The 18,319-nt window shown below is 48.4% G+C and overlaps 1 protein-coding gene and 1 long non-coding RNA gene across 3 annotated transcripts in view; one reads left to right on the top strand and one right to left on the bottom strand.

The window, feature by feature from the left end:
• Positions 1-1,255: 1,255 nt before the first annotated feature.
• On the bottom strand, positions 1,256-9,325 carry LOC143522048 (uncharacterized). Of its 2 annotated transcripts, none has more exons than XR_013132903.1 (3): positions 9,052-9,325; positions 6,388-6,539; positions 1,256-3,777 (listed from the first exon to the last, which is right to left on the bottom strand). It is a non-coding gene; the product is annotated as an uncharacterized LOC143522048 (long non-coding RNA). The 2 variants fall into 2 exon arrangements; XR_013132902.1 differs by lacking the exon at positions 9,052-9,325 and adding an exon at positions 6,960-7,095.
• The window catches only part of zeb2b (zinc finger E-box binding homeobox 2b), a 47,754-nt gene continuing 38,756 nt past the window's right edge, over positions 9,322-18,319 (top strand). Inside the window, 1 exon segment of the mRNA XM_077015706.1 lies at positions 9,322-9,454. Coding sequence (XP_076871821.1) covers positions 9,382-9,454 — 73 coding nt within the window. The 5' untranslated portion in view covers positions 9,322-9,381.

Raw genomic sequence — 18,319 nt, forward strand, 5'->3', positions numbered from 1 at the left:
ATACACCCAGCAGTGGTCCCCTGATTGCCTCCTTTCTCATGGAAATGTGCGTCTCTGCTCTTCTCCGTACGCTGTCTTAACTCCCCACAAATTACAGTTTACCAGCCACACAGGAAATAAAGGGGAAAAAAAAAACATTGCTGCATATATATATTATTATTTTTCTGCCTGTATTTTTTTTTTAATTCAGCAAGCTGACATGGAGATGTGGTGGTAAGTGCAACGCTGTGGGCTGTCTGATCGTCTCTTAATTGTAGCAGTCAATCGTAGCCAAACGTTCTCTTCAAGGCGTTCTCACTACAAGCTTCAGGATCAAAGTGGAATCAGCTCCCTTCAATTCCGCCTGTTTAAGGACCAGCCAAATGGAGAGAGAGAGAGAGAGAGATGTGATGATGGGTTATTTGTGCTACACATCTAAGGAAAAATTATTTATCTTGGTCTCTTTTTGTGCTTTTTCTCACTTTGTCAGATCACAATTACACTCAAACCCAAGAGCTGAGCTGTGTGGTTACCTATTAAACTACATTAGCCTAAATCACGCTGTGACACTCTGACGGGTCTTGTACTGTCCCTGCAAGCCTAATTGTACAATATATTACTGAAATGGTCAAACAGATTGGCCATGAAGTTGAATTTTGATGGTGCGTTGGTCTTCTGAGGTGATCTGTGATCATTTATGGTTAAAGCAGAGCTTCAGAGATTCACCAGTTCAGTATCTGAGTGGCTCCGTGTGTGTGTGATGAACACATGACTACTGGACTAACAGAAACGTCCAGACACAACATGGCACTTATGGTCCGGTCTGCCTGCCTCATGCTACGCAGGCCATACCCACTGTTGTTAGTGGAGCATGTGTGTGTGTGTGTGTGTGTCTGTCTGTCTGTGTGTGGGTGAGTCTGTCTGTGTGTAAGGGAAAGAGAGAAAAAGACTGAGAAAGTCACCATTATTTGCTCAGATACAGGAAATGCTAAATGAACATCCAGAATATATTGTATCATTCAAATGGCAGTTGTGTTGAATTATTATGACGTTATGAACTTTCTCAGTTTGACTGTGCTAGGCCCATCGGACCCTGTGTTTCTGAACACGGCTTGTGGGTCCAGCACAAAACTGCAGGTTCGTATAAATGCAGTGTGTGTCATGACATGCCAGGTGATATGTCTGATAATGGCCCTCCTGTGGCAGTATTCGTGGTATCAAACCATCACATGGTTTCCAGGTCTGTAAGCGGCCGGAAAAAAACTGTCCAGTCATATTAATCAAAATGGCGTTTTATTGCATGGCTTTATTGTTATTGTTAAAGCTGATACAAAAGGGTTTTCCTGTGACTGCTAGCGGGAGCCTTGGACGGGTGATTCTCCTCATATAAATCTGGGAAGACCCACTCATACATACAGCAGCACACTTTGAAATATCCATATGTAAATGTGTGTAGAGATTAGACATGTAATAATTATAGCATAGCTAGATTAATTATTCATCTTAATGACAGTCTGTTATAAAGCATAAATCATCTTCCCAGTGTCAAAGTTTTTCTCTTTGTTGTTTTCCCAAGCTTACCTTTTTTAGACATGGGTAGAGAGAGAGAGAGAGAGAGAGAGAGAGAGAGAGAGAGAGAGAGAATTCTGTCAATGTCAGAATTAATTGGGTGTGTTTTCTGCTCCTTCTCCTGTGGCTTTGCTTCACAAAGCTGGAACATCAAAATAGTCAAAATGCTTCTGGGTGTAAGTCTTCCAATCTGGTGCTCTCACATCGCCGGGGACTTGACCTCTTTACGGAGGGAGAGAGAGAGAGAGAGAGAGAGAGAGGGAAAGAGAGAGAGAAAAGAGAAGAGTACACCATGAATCTGTTTTTTTTTTTTCTGAGCATATCGCATGCCTTGATGTGCATAAACGCAGAGTGCTGGCCAACGACGTGGTCATCCTGCGTCCTGCGGTCCACTCTTGCCTCTTAATAGCGGTGGCGTAGCACAGTCGATGCGCTATTTGATGTCGGCTCGGGCGGCTACGGATTCTCTAATGCGGTCGTTCCCAGTTCAGCGGCCTTTCAGAAGCGGAGCACCGAGCAACATCTGACGCGAGGTTTGATTTGGGGGGCGCGGCGGAGAAAGCGCGGGGTGCATCTGGACGCCTGGCCTGCAGCAAATGTAAACTATGCTCATTTTATATGTTGGAGAGACTCGGAGATCACACGCGCTCTTTGAGACGACTCGTGCACGCGCGCCCGCTGTGTTCTCTAATTGTCCATCAGTCTGTCATGTTGTTCTCTTTTTGTGTGTTTTTATTATTTATTTATTTTTTGTTCTTTTTTATTTGCCATGTATGTGTGAGTGTGTGTGGTGCGTGAGTGTGTGTGGTGCGTGTGGGGTGTGTGCTTGTATTTGTAGAGCGCAAATTCTGGCAACCAGGATATGACAGACTTGGCTTTGGTGAGAATAGCGCATTCCGTGCTGAGCTTAAGAACACACACACACACACACACACACACGCACACACACACACAGTCATCTAGACAATCTTCACATTCAAATCATCCTCTTTATATTTTGTGTGAATAAGGGTGCATCATTCACTAAATAATATCAACCCTTCAATACATTAGGTATTATTACATATTAAGTATCATTAAGGAATATCCTTTGTACACATTAAGAATTATTATGTGCACATCATGGGTGCAGTTCAGAAAGTGAGCCCACATATTCGCATATTCACATATTCGCATATTCGAAGTGCTGGGCTGTGCCTTGCTGTCTGCTCTCTGGCTCATAAGTGACGATGAAAATGCACACGCGCAGGTGATAATTATGCAAATGAGGTGGCGGCTCGCGGCGGGGCTCGCTGAGTGGTTCTAGCCCAGTCGCTACACCGTGGCACCCCCACACTCCAGCACCGGCACGCCGAGGAAGCGGACCGCGCACCGGGATCGCGGGGGAAGGGACGGCAGGAGGCCGGAAAGATTTGAGCTGTCACATCGGACGCGTTTGGGTGCTTTCGTCCCTTAAGCTAATTCCTTAATCCCTTTACGGGTGGTGCGAATGGGTTTGGTGAGTGCTCACATTTACACTGCTGTGTGTTCTGATGCAGGACCGCAGAATACACCTGGGTCATGTGTAGGCAGGTGTGGCTTCAACTTCATGGGGAGAATGTGTGTGTGTGTGTGTGTGTTTGCGTGTGTTTTGCGTGCGTGTGTGTTTGCGTGTGTGTGTGTGTGTGCGCACTCGTGTGTCTGTGTGTGTGCGTGTGTGTTTGTCTGTGTGTGTGCGCGTGTGTGTGTTCATGAGGTTGTGTATGCAAGCTAGAGCGTGGGTGTGTGTGTGTCTGCGCGCACGTGTGTGTGTGTGTGCGCGTGTGTGTGTGTCTGTGTGTGTTCATGAGGTTGTGTATGCAAGCTAGAGCGTGTGTGTGTGTGTGTGTGTGCGGGCATGTGTGTGTGTGCGTGTGTGTGTGTGTGTGTGCGCGTGTGTGTTCATGAGGTTGTGTATGCAAGCTAGAGCGTGTGTGTGTGTGTGTGTGTGGGTGTGTGTGTGTGCGCAGGAGAGTGTGTGCATGGGAGACAGAGAAAGAGGAACAGAAGGAGAAAAGACATTGGAAGGATGTTCTCACAGACAGGAAATAACTTTCTCCCCCCACTTCTCCCTCCGTCTCCCTCCGTCTCCCTCCGTCTCTCCTCCGTCTCTCCTCCTACCACCTGTGTGTACTCTGCTCCATCCCGGCTGCAGATGTCAGATGTTCTGAAGCTTTCTCATCACTCATGGATTTCCTTTCTATACTGGTCCTAGAGCCAAAGAGAAGCACACACACACACACACATACACACACGCACGCACACACACACACACACACACACACAAACACACACATAAAAACCACTCATATAAAATGCTTATAAATACCACACTACCATATAAACATTATACATACCACACTTCCATATAAATGACTTACAGCACCCAGCTCCTTGGAGTCCTGGTTTATGTAAGCAAACATGGTCCAGTGTGTGTGTGTGTGTGTGTGTGTGTGTGTGTGTGTGTGTGTGTGTGTGTGTGTGTGCATACAGCTCCACGAAGCCGTGTGCATTCACACACACTTCTGGTCAACAGCTACATTCGGCCTGCTCACTAGAACCCACCCGTCCTGGTCCGTTTAAATCACGCGTCTGCTCAGAGCGTCTGCAGCACGTTTGTACAAGGGGGGAGACGTCACTGCAGACGGGGCGGCCGCGCTGCATGTGGGCTGCTCCGTATTCGGGTGGTACTGCCACGGTCTGAGTCACAGGGAAAGAGGTCGGAGGCTCTCGGACTCCGTCGGGAGGAACGACCAGGAGGAACGGGAAGCATTCGCACGTGGGAAACAAGATCTGTTGACTTGGCAGCCCTCACCCTTCGCTAAGCCCCGCCATCGCACGCGCCCGTATGCCCCACTGACGCCTCGCATGCGCCCGTACACCCCACTGACGCTTCACACGCACCCGTATGCCCCACTGACGCCTCACACACGCCCTTACGCCCCACTGACGCCTCCCATGCGCCCGTACGCCCCACTGACGCTTCACACACGCCCGTACACCCCACTGACGCTTCACACACGCCCGTACGCCCCACTGATGCCTCACACACGCCCTTACGCCCCACTGATGCCTCACACGCACCCGTACGCCCCACTGACGCCTCACACGCGCCCGTACGCCCCGCTGACGCCTCACACGCGTCCGTACGCCCCACTGACGCCTCACACGCACCCTTACGCCCCACTGACGCTTCACACGCGCCCGTATGCCCCACTGACGCTTCACACGCGTCCGTACGCCCCACTGACGCCTCACACGCGCCCGTACGCCCCACTGACGCCCCACACGCGGCCGTACGCCCCACTGACGCTTCACACGTGCCCGTACGCCCCACTGACGCCTCACACGTGCCCGTACACCCCACTGACGCCTCACACGTGCCCGTACACCCCACTGACGTCTCACACATGCCCGTACGCCCCACTGACGCCCCACTGACGCTGACCCGGCTCCGTGGGCCGCGTGCCTTCAGCTGGTGTGAGCGCTGAGTGTCAGGTCAGATTCTGCATGTGTATGTAGTGTGCTGTATCAGGCATTATGTCTTCAATTGTTTTTGGTCTGTGCTGTAATATGTTGAGTTGTGGGGGGAGTTAGAATAGCCATTACACAAAGATATGATGGTCTTATATTATTCTAGTTCTTTGTTTTTTATTATAATTTTAAAAACGTTATTGTTAGTCAAATTTCACTGGATCAAACAGTTATGGGACACTTATTTGATAAAAGCAGCACCACAGTGTCAAAAAGAGTCAAGATACACACATATGTGCATGTACACACACACACACACACACACACACACACACACATATACATACACACTCTCACACACACGCACACACACCTCTCACTCTCTCTCTCATACACACACGCACACACACACACACACACACACCTCTCACTCTCTGATACACGCACACACACACAGATACATGCACACACGCACACACACCTCTCACTCTCTCTCTCATACACACACGCACAAACACACACACCTCTCACTCTCTGATACACGCACACACACTCACACATACACACACACACACACACACACACACACACACACACACACACAGATGACACAGTTTTTAGAGACAGGGAGATGAGGGGGGCGTCCTGTTTTCCCAATTAAATTAACGGATACATTAACCCGGAGGTTGCTGCATAGGTTGGCTACGGACTATAAGTCGATTTCACGCTATATATAACATTCACACAAATAACGCGAGAGTAGCGCCACATTCGGGATGAATGAACCGATAACTACGACGTATTAGCGTCTTGTACATAGCGAGAAAAAGAAAGAAACAAATATAAAAAATAATTTAAGACACGACCAAGCATCTATTTGCATTCACCAGTGAAAGAGTCAATTACAGCATAACTAAGTAATGAAAACAGGAAGAGATGATTATACCCTTGCTAGTAAAATGATAATATGTATAAAAAATACCTTTTGTTGGTTTAAACTAAATTAGAACATAAAGATTTGCAATGAACCAGTACTGTCAAAAATAGTGAACAGTTTGTGAGCACCACGCAGAATCCCACGGTTGTTAAACCCAAACTGTATGAAGCCCTTCGTGGCTGTAACGGGACTGCGAGACCTGACAGGCGAAAATGACACGCCAAGATAAACGAACCGACCCTCTCAACATACCCCATAAAATACACAGCACAGAATTCATCACTTGTAAACGATCAGAAGCCCAGAAAAGTTAAGACAGAGGGTCAGTTTGTTTTCTGCCGTGTTGCTAATAATAATAATAATAATAATAATAATAATAATAATAATAATAATAATAATAATAATCTTACCTATGTGTGGGTAGAATGGTGCGTGTTAAAGTCTCTCCCGGGACCGGTACCGTTTGAGTTGTGGTTCCTCTCGTATCCGCGCCGTTTCTCTCGTCCAGATGTGGTGCACCTTTTCGCCTGCTGCGCGCGCCACTACGGCCCGATCTGATTGGCTTTGAACAAAAGCATCAAATAATCCTTCCCCCTGATTGATGATTTAATTATCCATACACTAGATCAGTACAGGAGGCGCGCGCGCCAGCAACACTTTATTTACATAACCAATCACGTCCCCTCAAGGTGGGGCTTCCCCGCGCACCGCGCGCCCTCCACAAATTAAACAGCAAAGATAAAACACATTTTTGAAATAGTCAAATTAATAACCACGCCCAATAATATACGCGAGGTTGTAAATTATGCAAATCTATAGGCTGTCCAATTAGCCAGATAAACATTAAAAAAACGTGTTAGGTAAAAATATGTGTCTTTAAAATCAATAAATATGACAGGACTGTGAAAAAAGCATGAAAAAGTATTACTGTACTTTGGCTTTCATTCGTGAATTAATATATTTTGGTTTATTTGATGTTCACCTGGCACCTGCATGAAACGTCCCTCCGGTTAAGAGGAGGTGCGCGAGCTGGCCGGTGCGCGCGAGGCGCTCCGGTAAAGTCACGCAGCCTCGAACATCACACGACAACCGCGAGTACCACTGGTACTCGTTTAAAACATACTCTCGTCGAGCTGTTTACTTCTCCGCCTCAGTTGGTTCCCGGTTCCGGGGCTCTGACTTTTCCACACTTGACAGTCCGTTATTATTTCTACTGTTGTTGTTGTTGATTTAAATCGCGAATGTTGCCGGTTTCTGATGAGAACTTAAGGCAGGTCCAACTTTCTTCACATTTTTTCTCGTTTTTTTTAAGGTAACTTGATGCGAGTAGTTTCTTTCGCCTCATGAAACAGGAGAGATAAATAAAAGGAGAAGAAGTCAGCACGTTTCCCAGAAGATGCTCACGTGTGGTTCTGTTCAATTATCCCTCCCCGTGAAGATAGGTGGCGCGTTTCAGGGTCTCTCCTCCGTTCCAGAAGAGAAAAGGGAAAAAAATGTCATTAGAAGAGGCGTAACACGTCAGTCCGTCCGCAGGTTTGTTTCCTGGAGTGGCTGAAAGGGATCAGTCCCAACCTGCGCTGCAGGAATAACGGTCCTTCCTCCAACCATTCACGGGGCTTTATTCTCCTCTCGCACGGATCCCGGTCCCGTCCACACCGGCTGCTCCCGTCCTCTATTCGCACAACCGGCTCCACGAGATAGAGACGTAAACAACGAGGTAGGTGAGACTTGTTTTCTCCTCTTGTAAAAAATGGAAACCGAGCCAAGATCCGGAATGTTATATTTTTTTGTGCTGATATAAGACATTAAAAGTCAAATGCGATTTTTTTTATACGCACACTTACCTTTAAGTTCACCTGTGCAGGTGAGAGGTGAGCACTATAGTCCGTTGAATGGCACTTAACTGTTTATTTTTGGATGCGTCTCAATAGAGAATGATTTCAGCAATACCCGAAATTAAAATGCTAGTCAAATAAAAATATTTTATTCGTATAATTCTTACGTTAGATTTACTTTAGCAAACGAAAATATTTTCAGTTTTCTACTTTTACTAAATTCCGTTGCGTCGATTATAGTTCATCAAAAAAAATATTTGACTAATGATCAAAAAATGTATTTTCCAGCAGACATTACTAGGCGATATAGTATTATGCCACTTATATTACATGCGTGATCGGTCTATTATCTTAAAGGTGTTTTCACTCACTTTCCCCGCTATCATGTCCTGCGAGGTATTTGAGTGTTTGTTTTGCCAGTCATGGCTCGCCTCCCATACAGCGATTATACGGGACGGAGCAGCAGGCTGAGCCAAACGCAGGATATTTACACCACCTTATAAACCACACCGACACCATTTAGTGCGCCCCGTGCCAAAGATGATCAGTCCCCGAATTCAGCAACCCATGAAAGTTGTGGACGGTGCCGGGCTCGCCGAGGCGGAGGGCAAACAACACAGTCACCAGTGAAACAGGACGAATAAGGATCATCGGAAAATTACAATTATAATGATATCAATAATAATTGCAGTGAAATTAGGGTAAAATAATTTTACTTCTATCCTATAACTAAGAGATTGGTGGTTTAATTATTTTAGATTGAAAACTGTTCAATTAACGTGCACTTCGCATTTTCTTCGTTTATGGTGCTATGCGTATTTGTTGTTCGTGATTAATGTAGTAGCTACAGAAAATGACTTTTTTCATCTGGAAAACCTGTTAATATTGACCTCTGAATTTTTCAAAATTTCCAAACTCCAATTTTACACATTTAAATTCAATACGCTCGTCGTTTCTAAAGCCCCAGCTTTGCATGTATTAATACACTTTTATTGAAAGAATGTGAAACGGAGACTAATCAGGTTTACCATTCGTGTTGTGTGAACAATTTCTGGTGTGTCTTCAGAACCGGCCTGTGCGATGAGGTGCAACAGTTAGTGAGACCCGGAGTCCAGTGTGTGTGTTAGGACACAGGTCGCCACCATCAGCGCCACTTTAGTGTATAAAGGACACGTTTGGAGGAACCGACGAGAGCCCCAGTCTCCCCCCCATAGGCGGTGGCTGTAAACGATGACTTACATTTACCGTGCAGCTCGCGCTCCCCTCCGCGTGCTCTCCCGTGGTCTCGCGCCCCTTAACCCGAACACTTTCATCAGAAGAACAACAACACTTTCATGCAACACCTCCGTGTCCTCGCAAACGTCCACCCTTTATTCCCTCCTTTCTCCCCCTTTAATGTGCCAGGCGTGTGCAGCTCGCCGGGTGGAGGAGTGATATAAACGTCCCCGCGTGTCCTCGGTGTGTATAAGGGAGTCGCTCCTACATTGTTGCTCTCTTTGGTCCGCCAGATACCGAGACTGAGCGGAGGAGTCGCGTCCATGCGAACTGCCATCTGATACACTCCTATCAATGAAGCAGCAGATGATGGCGGATGGCCCCCGGTGTAAGCGGCGAAAACAAGCCAATCCGAGGAGGAAAAACGGTAAGAAAGAGCTGAAAAGTGATCTGTGTGTGAAGTGTGTGATTGCGGAGTTGTTGTGTTGTCACGGCGGTTCGGGATGAGAGTCTGACGGGTCGCACGTCTCCCCTCTCACTCACTGGGAATAAAGTAGAAATAGGACTAAATGGATCTGTAGTGTAAACAAACAGTTACTGAACGGATGACTTGAAGCACACGGGTTTGGTCGCCACGGGTTTGGTTGCGTCCACGCGGAAGTTGGAGTAAGTTGGACAGGCGAGGTGCACAGTGAGAATGCAGGAAAGTTTTGCAGTAGCGGCTCGCGCCCTCTTTATTCCCAGCAGATGAATAAATACACCGTTAACCGCGTTCACGCGCGCTAGGCTGGGCCACCCCGGCGTTTTAAATATCCACATATTCACATATTCTCCACGTTAAAACGGTCATTTCACTGAGAATACTGATGACACTCCATTAACAGAATCGCCCAGTTATGCTTGTAGCTCTTGAGCGGCGTGTGTGTGTGTGTGTGTGTGTGTGTGTGTGCTCTTTTTCTTTCATTCCAAAATTATCACCACCTCTAACAATTCACGTAGATTTTGCGTATTGTACGTTGTGTTGTGGATTTTCAGTGTAGTAGCTGGAGCCCCGTGTGTTAAGCACAGACGTGGTAGCACCGTGAACGCCACACAGTCACACACACACACACACACACACACACACACGCACACAAGTGCAGGGACCATAGCACACACTAGTTGTGGCTGATTTGCCTGCAGTCGTAAGAAAACACACACACACACACATTCCGCTGTACACACATTGTTGTGGGACCCTGGGCGAGTGCCCACAACTGTTGGGATTATTCCACATTTAAAGCCCTTCAGTTCGACTGTACATTCACAGAAATATGACTTTTGTGTTCATAATCTAACGTGCTTTGCTAGAGTTATTGTCGAGATGGCGTTTAAGATTGTTGCACCCTCGATATTTGTTGAAGCACACTGGCGGTTTGTACCGAGGTCACGGAGTCACGCAGGAAGACTGAAATCCTCCCAGGACGAGCACTCCATTGTTTCCGTGGTTTGTAAATTGTATAAAGTGCTTCAATACACCATATAGCGGCAGATAAACACACGCGGACGATTATAAATGCCGTTATAAATTGGGTGCCGGTGAAAGCCGCTCGCCTGGAGACGGGAACGCGCCGCATTTTTGCGCGTCTACCTTTTAGTTTTTAATTCCGCGCGTTCACGGGGATTAAATGCCCTAGAAACGCACTGAGCAGCCAAACCGCACTTTCCCTCGTCCCCGTTCTGTGATGTCATTTTTTTATTGTTTCCCCCTTTTTCTTTATTAAATGTTTTGTATTGATCCGCTAAAATCAATGTGGTTGAGGGTCTTCTCAGCCTACAAGTATCTTCAAGCACGTTGTCGGCTGACAAAAGGTCCCGCTAAAGACCCCTGAGTGTGAGGCGCACCGGCCGACACGTTTACTCCCTAATGATGGACGATAAATAAACATACTGTTGTTTTGCTACATCGCCTTAAGTTACGGTACTGCCGCCCTTTTGCTGTGGAGGAAAAAAAAAAGCATTTGAGTAAATAACGTGGGAGTGATGATTAAGTCACAGTGACACCACTGCTAAAGACATGCAGCCAGTAAAATGTCCTCTTTACCTTTGTAGGCTATCTAAACGATTTTTTAAGGAGCCGAATGCGTCCCAGTGGTCCGTTTCTGAAGACGCGTTTGCACTTTTTGCCCTTTATTATCGTATTCTCTTGTTTTCGGCGTGTCACGCGACGCCTGCGCGCGTGGCTCGGCGGGGAGCGCGTGGGTTTATCTGCGTTGAGTGGGTATTTCTCTCCCTCGTTTTAGCAGAACAGGGCGCAGCTCTGGTTACGGCTGATAACTCCTCATATGATGATAGTTATCACCGCGATAGTAAGAGCTTAGCTAAATTGTGTAACGTTTTCAGATATACGATGCAGGAGGTCTGGATGTTTATATCCAGAACTGCACAGGACAACATTAAGGTGCAAATAAAATACATTGCAAATTAGGAGTAAAATTAAATATAGTCATTTTTGAATGTGAAGTCACGAAATTGTAATTATTATGTGTGGCAGGATAAATTTAATTCTACATGTTCAGCATAGAAAATCAGATGAAGATGGAGTGTGTGTGTTCCGTACACCTGTGTGAGTCACTGAGGTGCACATCACCGCGTGTGCGCACTGTCACCTTGGGACGCAGCGTATTATTGTGAAGTGAGGAGTGAAACACCCCCTACAAATTTTGTTTTGTCTGTGGAAGAGGCATATTTTGTCACACGCCCTGCTGAGGAGAGAGGAGGCTTGGAAAAGTCCTAGTTAAGGTGAAGACAATTTCAGTGCTGTCTGAGCTCTGCTGTCCTACGGTGAAGCGCATAGCGAGAACGTATTTTGTGTGAGGCAGGAGAGATCAGATTTATGGGCCAGATTGTGGGCCGTTTGTTTTCCGGTGCCCAGATGAACTGCGAGCTTCTTCGGTGCTCACAGCTGCACAAGCAGAGATGTGGACGACACACACTCACAACTCAGACTCCACAAAATACTGGAAGTGTCCATCTGTCTGTGTGTCTGTCTGTCTCTCTCTGTCTCTCTCTCTCTTTCCCACATGTTGAGAGGGGAAGATTAGAGTCAGGCTGTGGTATCTGATCTCTGCTGCAATACTAGACAGGAGTTACACAGCGGCATTAGAATCTCTCACTCTCTCTCTCTCTCTCTCTCTCTCTCTCTCTCTCTCTCTCTCTCTCTCTCTCTCTCTCTCTCCCCTCTCTCTCTCTCTCTCTCTCTCTCTCTCTCTGTCTTCCCCAGGTGTTACAGCCCTCACCAGCTGTGCGCATCCTTTCACTTAGTTTTATATATATGTGTGTGTGTGTGTGTGTGTGTGTGTGTGTGTGTGAGTGTGTGTGTTTAGTAACTTAAAGCTACATACTGTGTCTTGTAGCCTGGTCACTCACTCACATCAGTGGAGTTTTGTTTGGAGACGCTACACTTGTCGTTTTGACGTGATTTCTCACCACGCAACACGACTGTGTGGAAGAGAGAATCACCTCAAAAACACACAGCAGCAGTGCGATGTCAGTTCAGGAGTGTGCATGTCTGTATGTAGACGTTTGGTGTAAATTAGCTGTATTTCCTGAGTTAGCCATGATTTTGTCATCACTCCATCATACAGGAGTGTGTGTGTGTGTGTGTGTGTGTGTGGGGGGGGGGGGGGGGGTCACCTCGTGTGACCTCATCGCTGTCGAAGGGTTCCGAGCGTCTGCAGACTCTCAGGTCCGTGCGGGGCTGCGGTGCCTGTCGCTGGGAGCCGGTGCACACACTTCCTCCTGAACCCGGCCCACAATGTGCAGTTCTGTCTGTTTCCTGTAACACACAAAGGGTCATTCACCTTCAGTCATCAGTGTCTATTCAACAGCAGATGCTCCCACTAGTGGTGTATTGATTATATAATTTTAGTTTTGGTACACCCCCCCCCCCCCCCCCAAAAAAAAAAAAGTCTCCACTGGAAGAGTCTAATACAATACCCAATGTGTGATTATAGTTATTATAGTTTATTCAGACTGAATGTGGTGTGTGTGTGTGAGTGTGTGTGTGTGTGAGTGTGTGTGTGTGTGTGCGTGTTGGGGCGGGGCGGGGGGGGGGGGGGGGGTTGCTGATTCTTTAGTCACAGACTGTCTTTCAGTTTCAACAATGGTAGATTCGCCCTAGTCTAAACAGTTTCTCTCTCTCCATTATGGTCTTTAAGGTGCATTCTCTTCCCCCAGCTCCAAAGAAAGGGTTGTGCTCCTCTTCCCCGTGACCCCTGACCCCCGCCCTCTCTGTAGGTAGGCGGCGGTGGCCAGGCGGGTCGGGAGGGGCAGGGCTGAGGTCGTCCGCTCTCACACTCAGCTGACTGTCAGAGCTAATGTGTTTCATTTACATGTTTATAATGTGAATGGTGTCGGGGACGAGCTCGTTTTCTGCCCCCCCAGATACGGATGCACAAAAGCGTGCGCTCATCTCCACACAGTGCGGCACGGTGAACGGGGCCGCTGACATCGCCAGCTCACGTGCTGTCTGTCTCTCACTCTCTCTCTCTGTGGCTTTTCTTGCCCGACTAAAAAAAATCTAAATAAATAATAAGTGAAAGAAAAAGCCAAAAGAATCACGAGCTGGTGGAGGTGGTGGTGGAGGTGGTGGTGGAGGTGATTTCTGCCACACGTCACTATTGAGTTGCTTTTGTGTAAGCAGGTGAAATAATTGCAGCACATCAGATGTGCCAGTGAAGTGCAGGGGGACAGTATGGCAGGGTGTAGTGGGTGGAGTTGGTGTAGCAGGGTGTAGTGGGTGGAGGTGGTGTAGCAGGGGTGTAGTGGGTGGAGTTGGTGTAGCAGAGTGTAGTGGGTGGAGTTGGTGTAGCAGGGTGTAGTGGGTGGAGTTGGTGTAGCAGGGTGTAGTGGGTGAGGTGGTGTAGCAGGGTGTAGTGGGTGGAGGTGGTGTAGCAGGGTGTAGTGGGTGGAGGTGGTGGTGGCAGGGGGGCGTGGCTATCTTGCCTGTCACTCATGCTTTTGATCAGACACCTGATCTTTAAATTTGAAATTTTTACATGCATTTATTTAATCATTGTAATGATGTAAAATGCCCTATCCCTAACCCCTAACCCCTAACCCCTAACCCTATGTTTTTGGATGAATTGATGTGTTTGGATGTATCTTGTTTGGTATTTTAAAAGCACCAGTCGCTATGTCATTCAGAAGAGAAATACTAAGTAATAAGTGATTTTGAAGAAACAAGATTATTGTGTTTATTTGTGATTATTGTATTATTATTGTGTATTTTTATTTACATTTTATTCATGCATGATTGTGCTGTAATTTTGAGTCATTTGGCTCTTAAGTCATTTGATTATTAAAAACAGAACTGGAGAGTTTAGTTCTGGTGGGTACTGGTATTGTCTGGTTCTGGTGGGTACTGGTATTGTCTGGTTCTGGTATGCGCTGGTATTGTCTGTGGTGCCATTCTGCACATGGCGAAACTGTGGTGTTTCATCTCCACCTTCATTAACAACAACCGTGTTTAAAACGTCCAGCAGATATGAGCCAGAAGTAGTGCGTGAGCTGACGGTGTGTTTTTGTGATATTTTACCCTTTCGTATCCTTCTAAATAGACACAGCAACAGCTGCCCTGTGGTTATTACTGTTACTACACATGACAGTCAGAAATGAACAGTCACTCAGAACCGTTACGGAGCTTCAGAACCGTTACGGACCTTCAGAGAGTCGGAGCTCCTCACTGTCATCTCCACAATTCTGCTTCTCATTCCATCATATTTTAAAACACAATTTAATGTGATGTTATTATTTTTTCATGTTCCTCCTCTCCATATCGAGTGTAATTTACTCCTGGCACAGTGTGTGTGTGTGCGTGTGTGCGTGTGTGCGTGTGTGCGTGTGTGTGTGTGTGTGTGTGTGTGTGTGTATCGGGGGCGGACAAACACGCACACACAAACACACAAGGAGCAGGCACTGTCAGCTGGTCCAGGACCCGGCGCTTGGTGGAATGCCTTAGGTATGATTTCACTTTCGCTCACATCAGTCCTGACCCGAATGCCTTTCATATCTGATCCGCTGCGTCTCTGCCGGTAAACACCCCCCGGGGCAGAACAAAGAAGAACCGCCTCTCTTCTCCTTAATCACAACCCGGGCTCTCAACGCCAGGGCGCTGCATTTACATTCAGCCTGAGAAAGAAGGCCCACATGAAAAAGGGGAGAATGAGGTGCAGGGAAGGAGAAGAAAAAAAGAGAAAGAAGAAAAGAGAGAGAGAGAGAGGGGGGGGCGGTGGGTGATGAGAGCAAAATAACTAAGGTGTTTGTGCGTGTTTGTGGGGCCTCCCCTGGTTACAAGCCTTATATAGGGCCCACATTACACACTGCAACCCCCCACACACACTGATAGTGTTACAAGATGCCATGCCTGTACTATTCATGGCCACTAACTCTCACACTTAAAAAAAACTGGCTAAGGCAGATACAGTGTGTGTGTGTGTGTGTGTGTGTGTGTGTGTGTGTGTGTGTGTGTGTGTATGTGTATGTGTTTGGTTTGTTACGCCACATTCCTCCATAGGTGACAGTGGAACCTGTGATGTGACGTTTAGCCTCACGTGACGTGAGCACACACACATGAGCTGAGCACACACACACCGTGACGTGACTGTGAACACACACACGTGAGCTGAGCACACACACATGTGACGTGACGTGAACACACACACGTGAGCTGAGCACACACACATGTGACGTGACGTGAGCACACACACATGAGCTGAGCACACACACACGTGACGTGACGTGAGCACACACACGTGAGCTGTAATGTCTTTTATTTGTGATGAGCTGATGTCGCAGCCCACACTAGTGACCTGAACTTTACCCTCAAGTCCAAAGATGCAGGTGACGTCTTGTTGCAGGACTTTTCTCATTGTGAGCAGTATGAACACACAATGTCTGACCCCTAAAGGGTGGAGGTGGAGGTGGAGGTGGTGATGGTGGTGGTGGAGGTGGTGGTGGTGGAGGTGGATGTGGAGGTGGTGGTGGAGGTGGTGGTGGAGGTGGTGGTGGTGGAGGTGGTGGAGGTGGAGGTGGTGGTGGAGGTGGTGGTGGAGGTGGTGGTGGAGGTGGAGGTGGTGGAGGTGGTGGTGGAGGTGGTGGTGGAGGTGGTGGAGGTGGTGGTGGAGGTGGTGGTGGGTGGTGGAGGTGGTGGTGGAGGTGTTGGTGGTGGAGGTGGTGGTGGAGGTGGTGGTGGAGGTGTGGTGGTGGAGGTGGAGGTGGTGGAGGTGGTGGTGGAGGTGGAGGTGGAGGTGGTGGAGGTGGTGGTGGAGGTGGTGGTGGTGGTGGAGGTGGTGGTGGAGGTGTTGGAGGAGGGGAGGTGGTGGTGGTGGTGGTGGTGGTGGTGGTGGTGGTGGAGGTGGTGGTAGAGGTGGTGGAGGTGGAGGTGGTGGTGGTGGAGGTGGAGGTGGTGGTGGTGGAGGTGGTGGTGGAGGTGGTGGTGGTGGTGGAGGTGGAGGTGGTGGTGGTGGAGGTGGTGGTGGAGGTGGAGGTGGTGGTGGAGGTGGTGGAGGTGGAGGTGGTGGTGGTGGAGGTGGTGGAGGTGGAGGTGGTGGTGGAGGTGGTGGTGGAGGGTGTTGGTGGTGGAGGTGGTGGTGGTGGAGGTGGAGGTGGTGGTGGTGGTGGTGGTGGTGGTGGAGGTGGTGGTAGAGGTGGTGGAGGTGGTGGTGGAGGTGGTGGTGGAGGTGTTGGTGGTGGAGGTGGTGGTGGAGGTGGTGGTGGTGGAGGTGTTGGTGGTGGAGGTGGTGGTGGAGGTGGTGGAGGTGGAGGTGGTGGTGGAGGGTGGTGGTGGAGGTGTTGGTGGTGGAGGTGGTGGTGGAGGTGGTGGTGGTGGAGGTGTTGGTGGTGGAGGTGGTGGTGGAGGTGTTGGTGGTGGAGGTGTTGGTGGAGGTGGTGGTGGAGGTGTTGGTGGTGGAGGTGGTGGTGGAGGTGGTGGTGGTGGAGGTGTTGGTGGTGGAGGTGGTGGTGGAGGTGGTGGTGCTGCTACAACTATAATCTGCTCATGTGATGGGAATTCCAGGATTTGTTCTCCTGAGGTTTTGATAAAGGAGACAAATGACCAGCACACCACCTCCTGAGTGTGCAGACCTTCAGTCCAGCAAACTCTTTCAGACAGAGAGAAAGCGAGGAGAGAGAGAAGGAGAGAGAGAGGGAGGGAAAAAGGCAAGAGAGAGTAAAAGAGAGGGAGTGAGTAAGAGTGTTTACTGAAGTTGATTCTGTGGTCAGTTTTCTATATGTACTGGATTATACGTGTGTGAGTGAGAGAGAGAGAGAGAGAGAGGGAGGGAGAGGGAGGGAGAGAGAGGGAGAGAGAGAGAAAGAGGGAGAGAGAGGGAGAGAGAGAGAGAGGAGGGAGGGAGAGGGAGGGAGAGAGAGAGAGAGGGAGAGGGAGGGAGAGAGAGAGAGGGAGAGGGAGGGAGAGAGAGAGAGAGAGAGAGGGAGAGAAAGAGGGAGAGAGAGAGAAGCAGCTGAGAGCTTTTGGTGGCTTTGTGGATATCCAGCCCCTAATTACAGTGTCAAATCCTGCCGACCCATTTCAAGCCTCTCAGCTTCATTCAGATTCACTTTCCCTCCCTCTCCCTCTCCCTCTCTCTCTATCTCCCCTCTCCCTCTCTCCCTCTCCTTATCTCCCTCTCTCCCTCTCTCTCTATCTCTCTATCTCCCTCTATCCTCCTCCACCTCTCCCTCTCTCCCTCTCTCTCTCTCTCTCTCTCTCTCCCTCTATCCTCCTCCACCTCTCCCTCTCTCTCTCCCTCTCTCTCTCTCTCTCTCTCTCCCTCTCTCTTCCTCCTCCTCTCCCTCACTCCCCCCACGTACTCTGGACATCTGTCTTCCTCCTGACAGCAGTAGAGGTGACAGTAGGACTGCAGACTCTCCTGCGTCATGGAAGGTGTCATCCACCCTACTGCCCCACCTTCTGTTACCCCCCTCACACGCTCCGTCAGGCCCAGAGCTCGGCGCCTGTAGGCCCATAAGACCAGAGTCTCCATCCCACAGTCCTGAACGCGTCTCTACACTGCTACTCAGACTTAGCTTTGTAGTTTTATAAGACCTCATTTTAATGTCCTGCATGTGGGTGATGTAGTCCCATAGGAAAGTGTTGTATAAACAGGGCATGAGGTCAAAGGCCAAACGTAAGTGTGACAGAGTGATTCTGTGGTGATGTTAGGTGCTCTGATACTCCGTGGGTGGCTTTACGTTCTTTAATAAAAATAAATATTTTATAAAATAAAAATAATTTGGGGTGAGAAAAATA

This window comes from Brachyhypopomus gauderio, chromosome 8 (genome assembly GCF_052324685.1).
Source record: "Brachyhypopomus gauderio isolate BG-103 chromosome 8, BGAUD_0.2, whole genome shotgun sequence".
Lineage (NCBI taxonomy): Eukaryota > Metazoa > Chordata > Actinopteri > Gymnotiformes > Hypopomidae > Brachyhypopomus > Brachyhypopomus gauderio.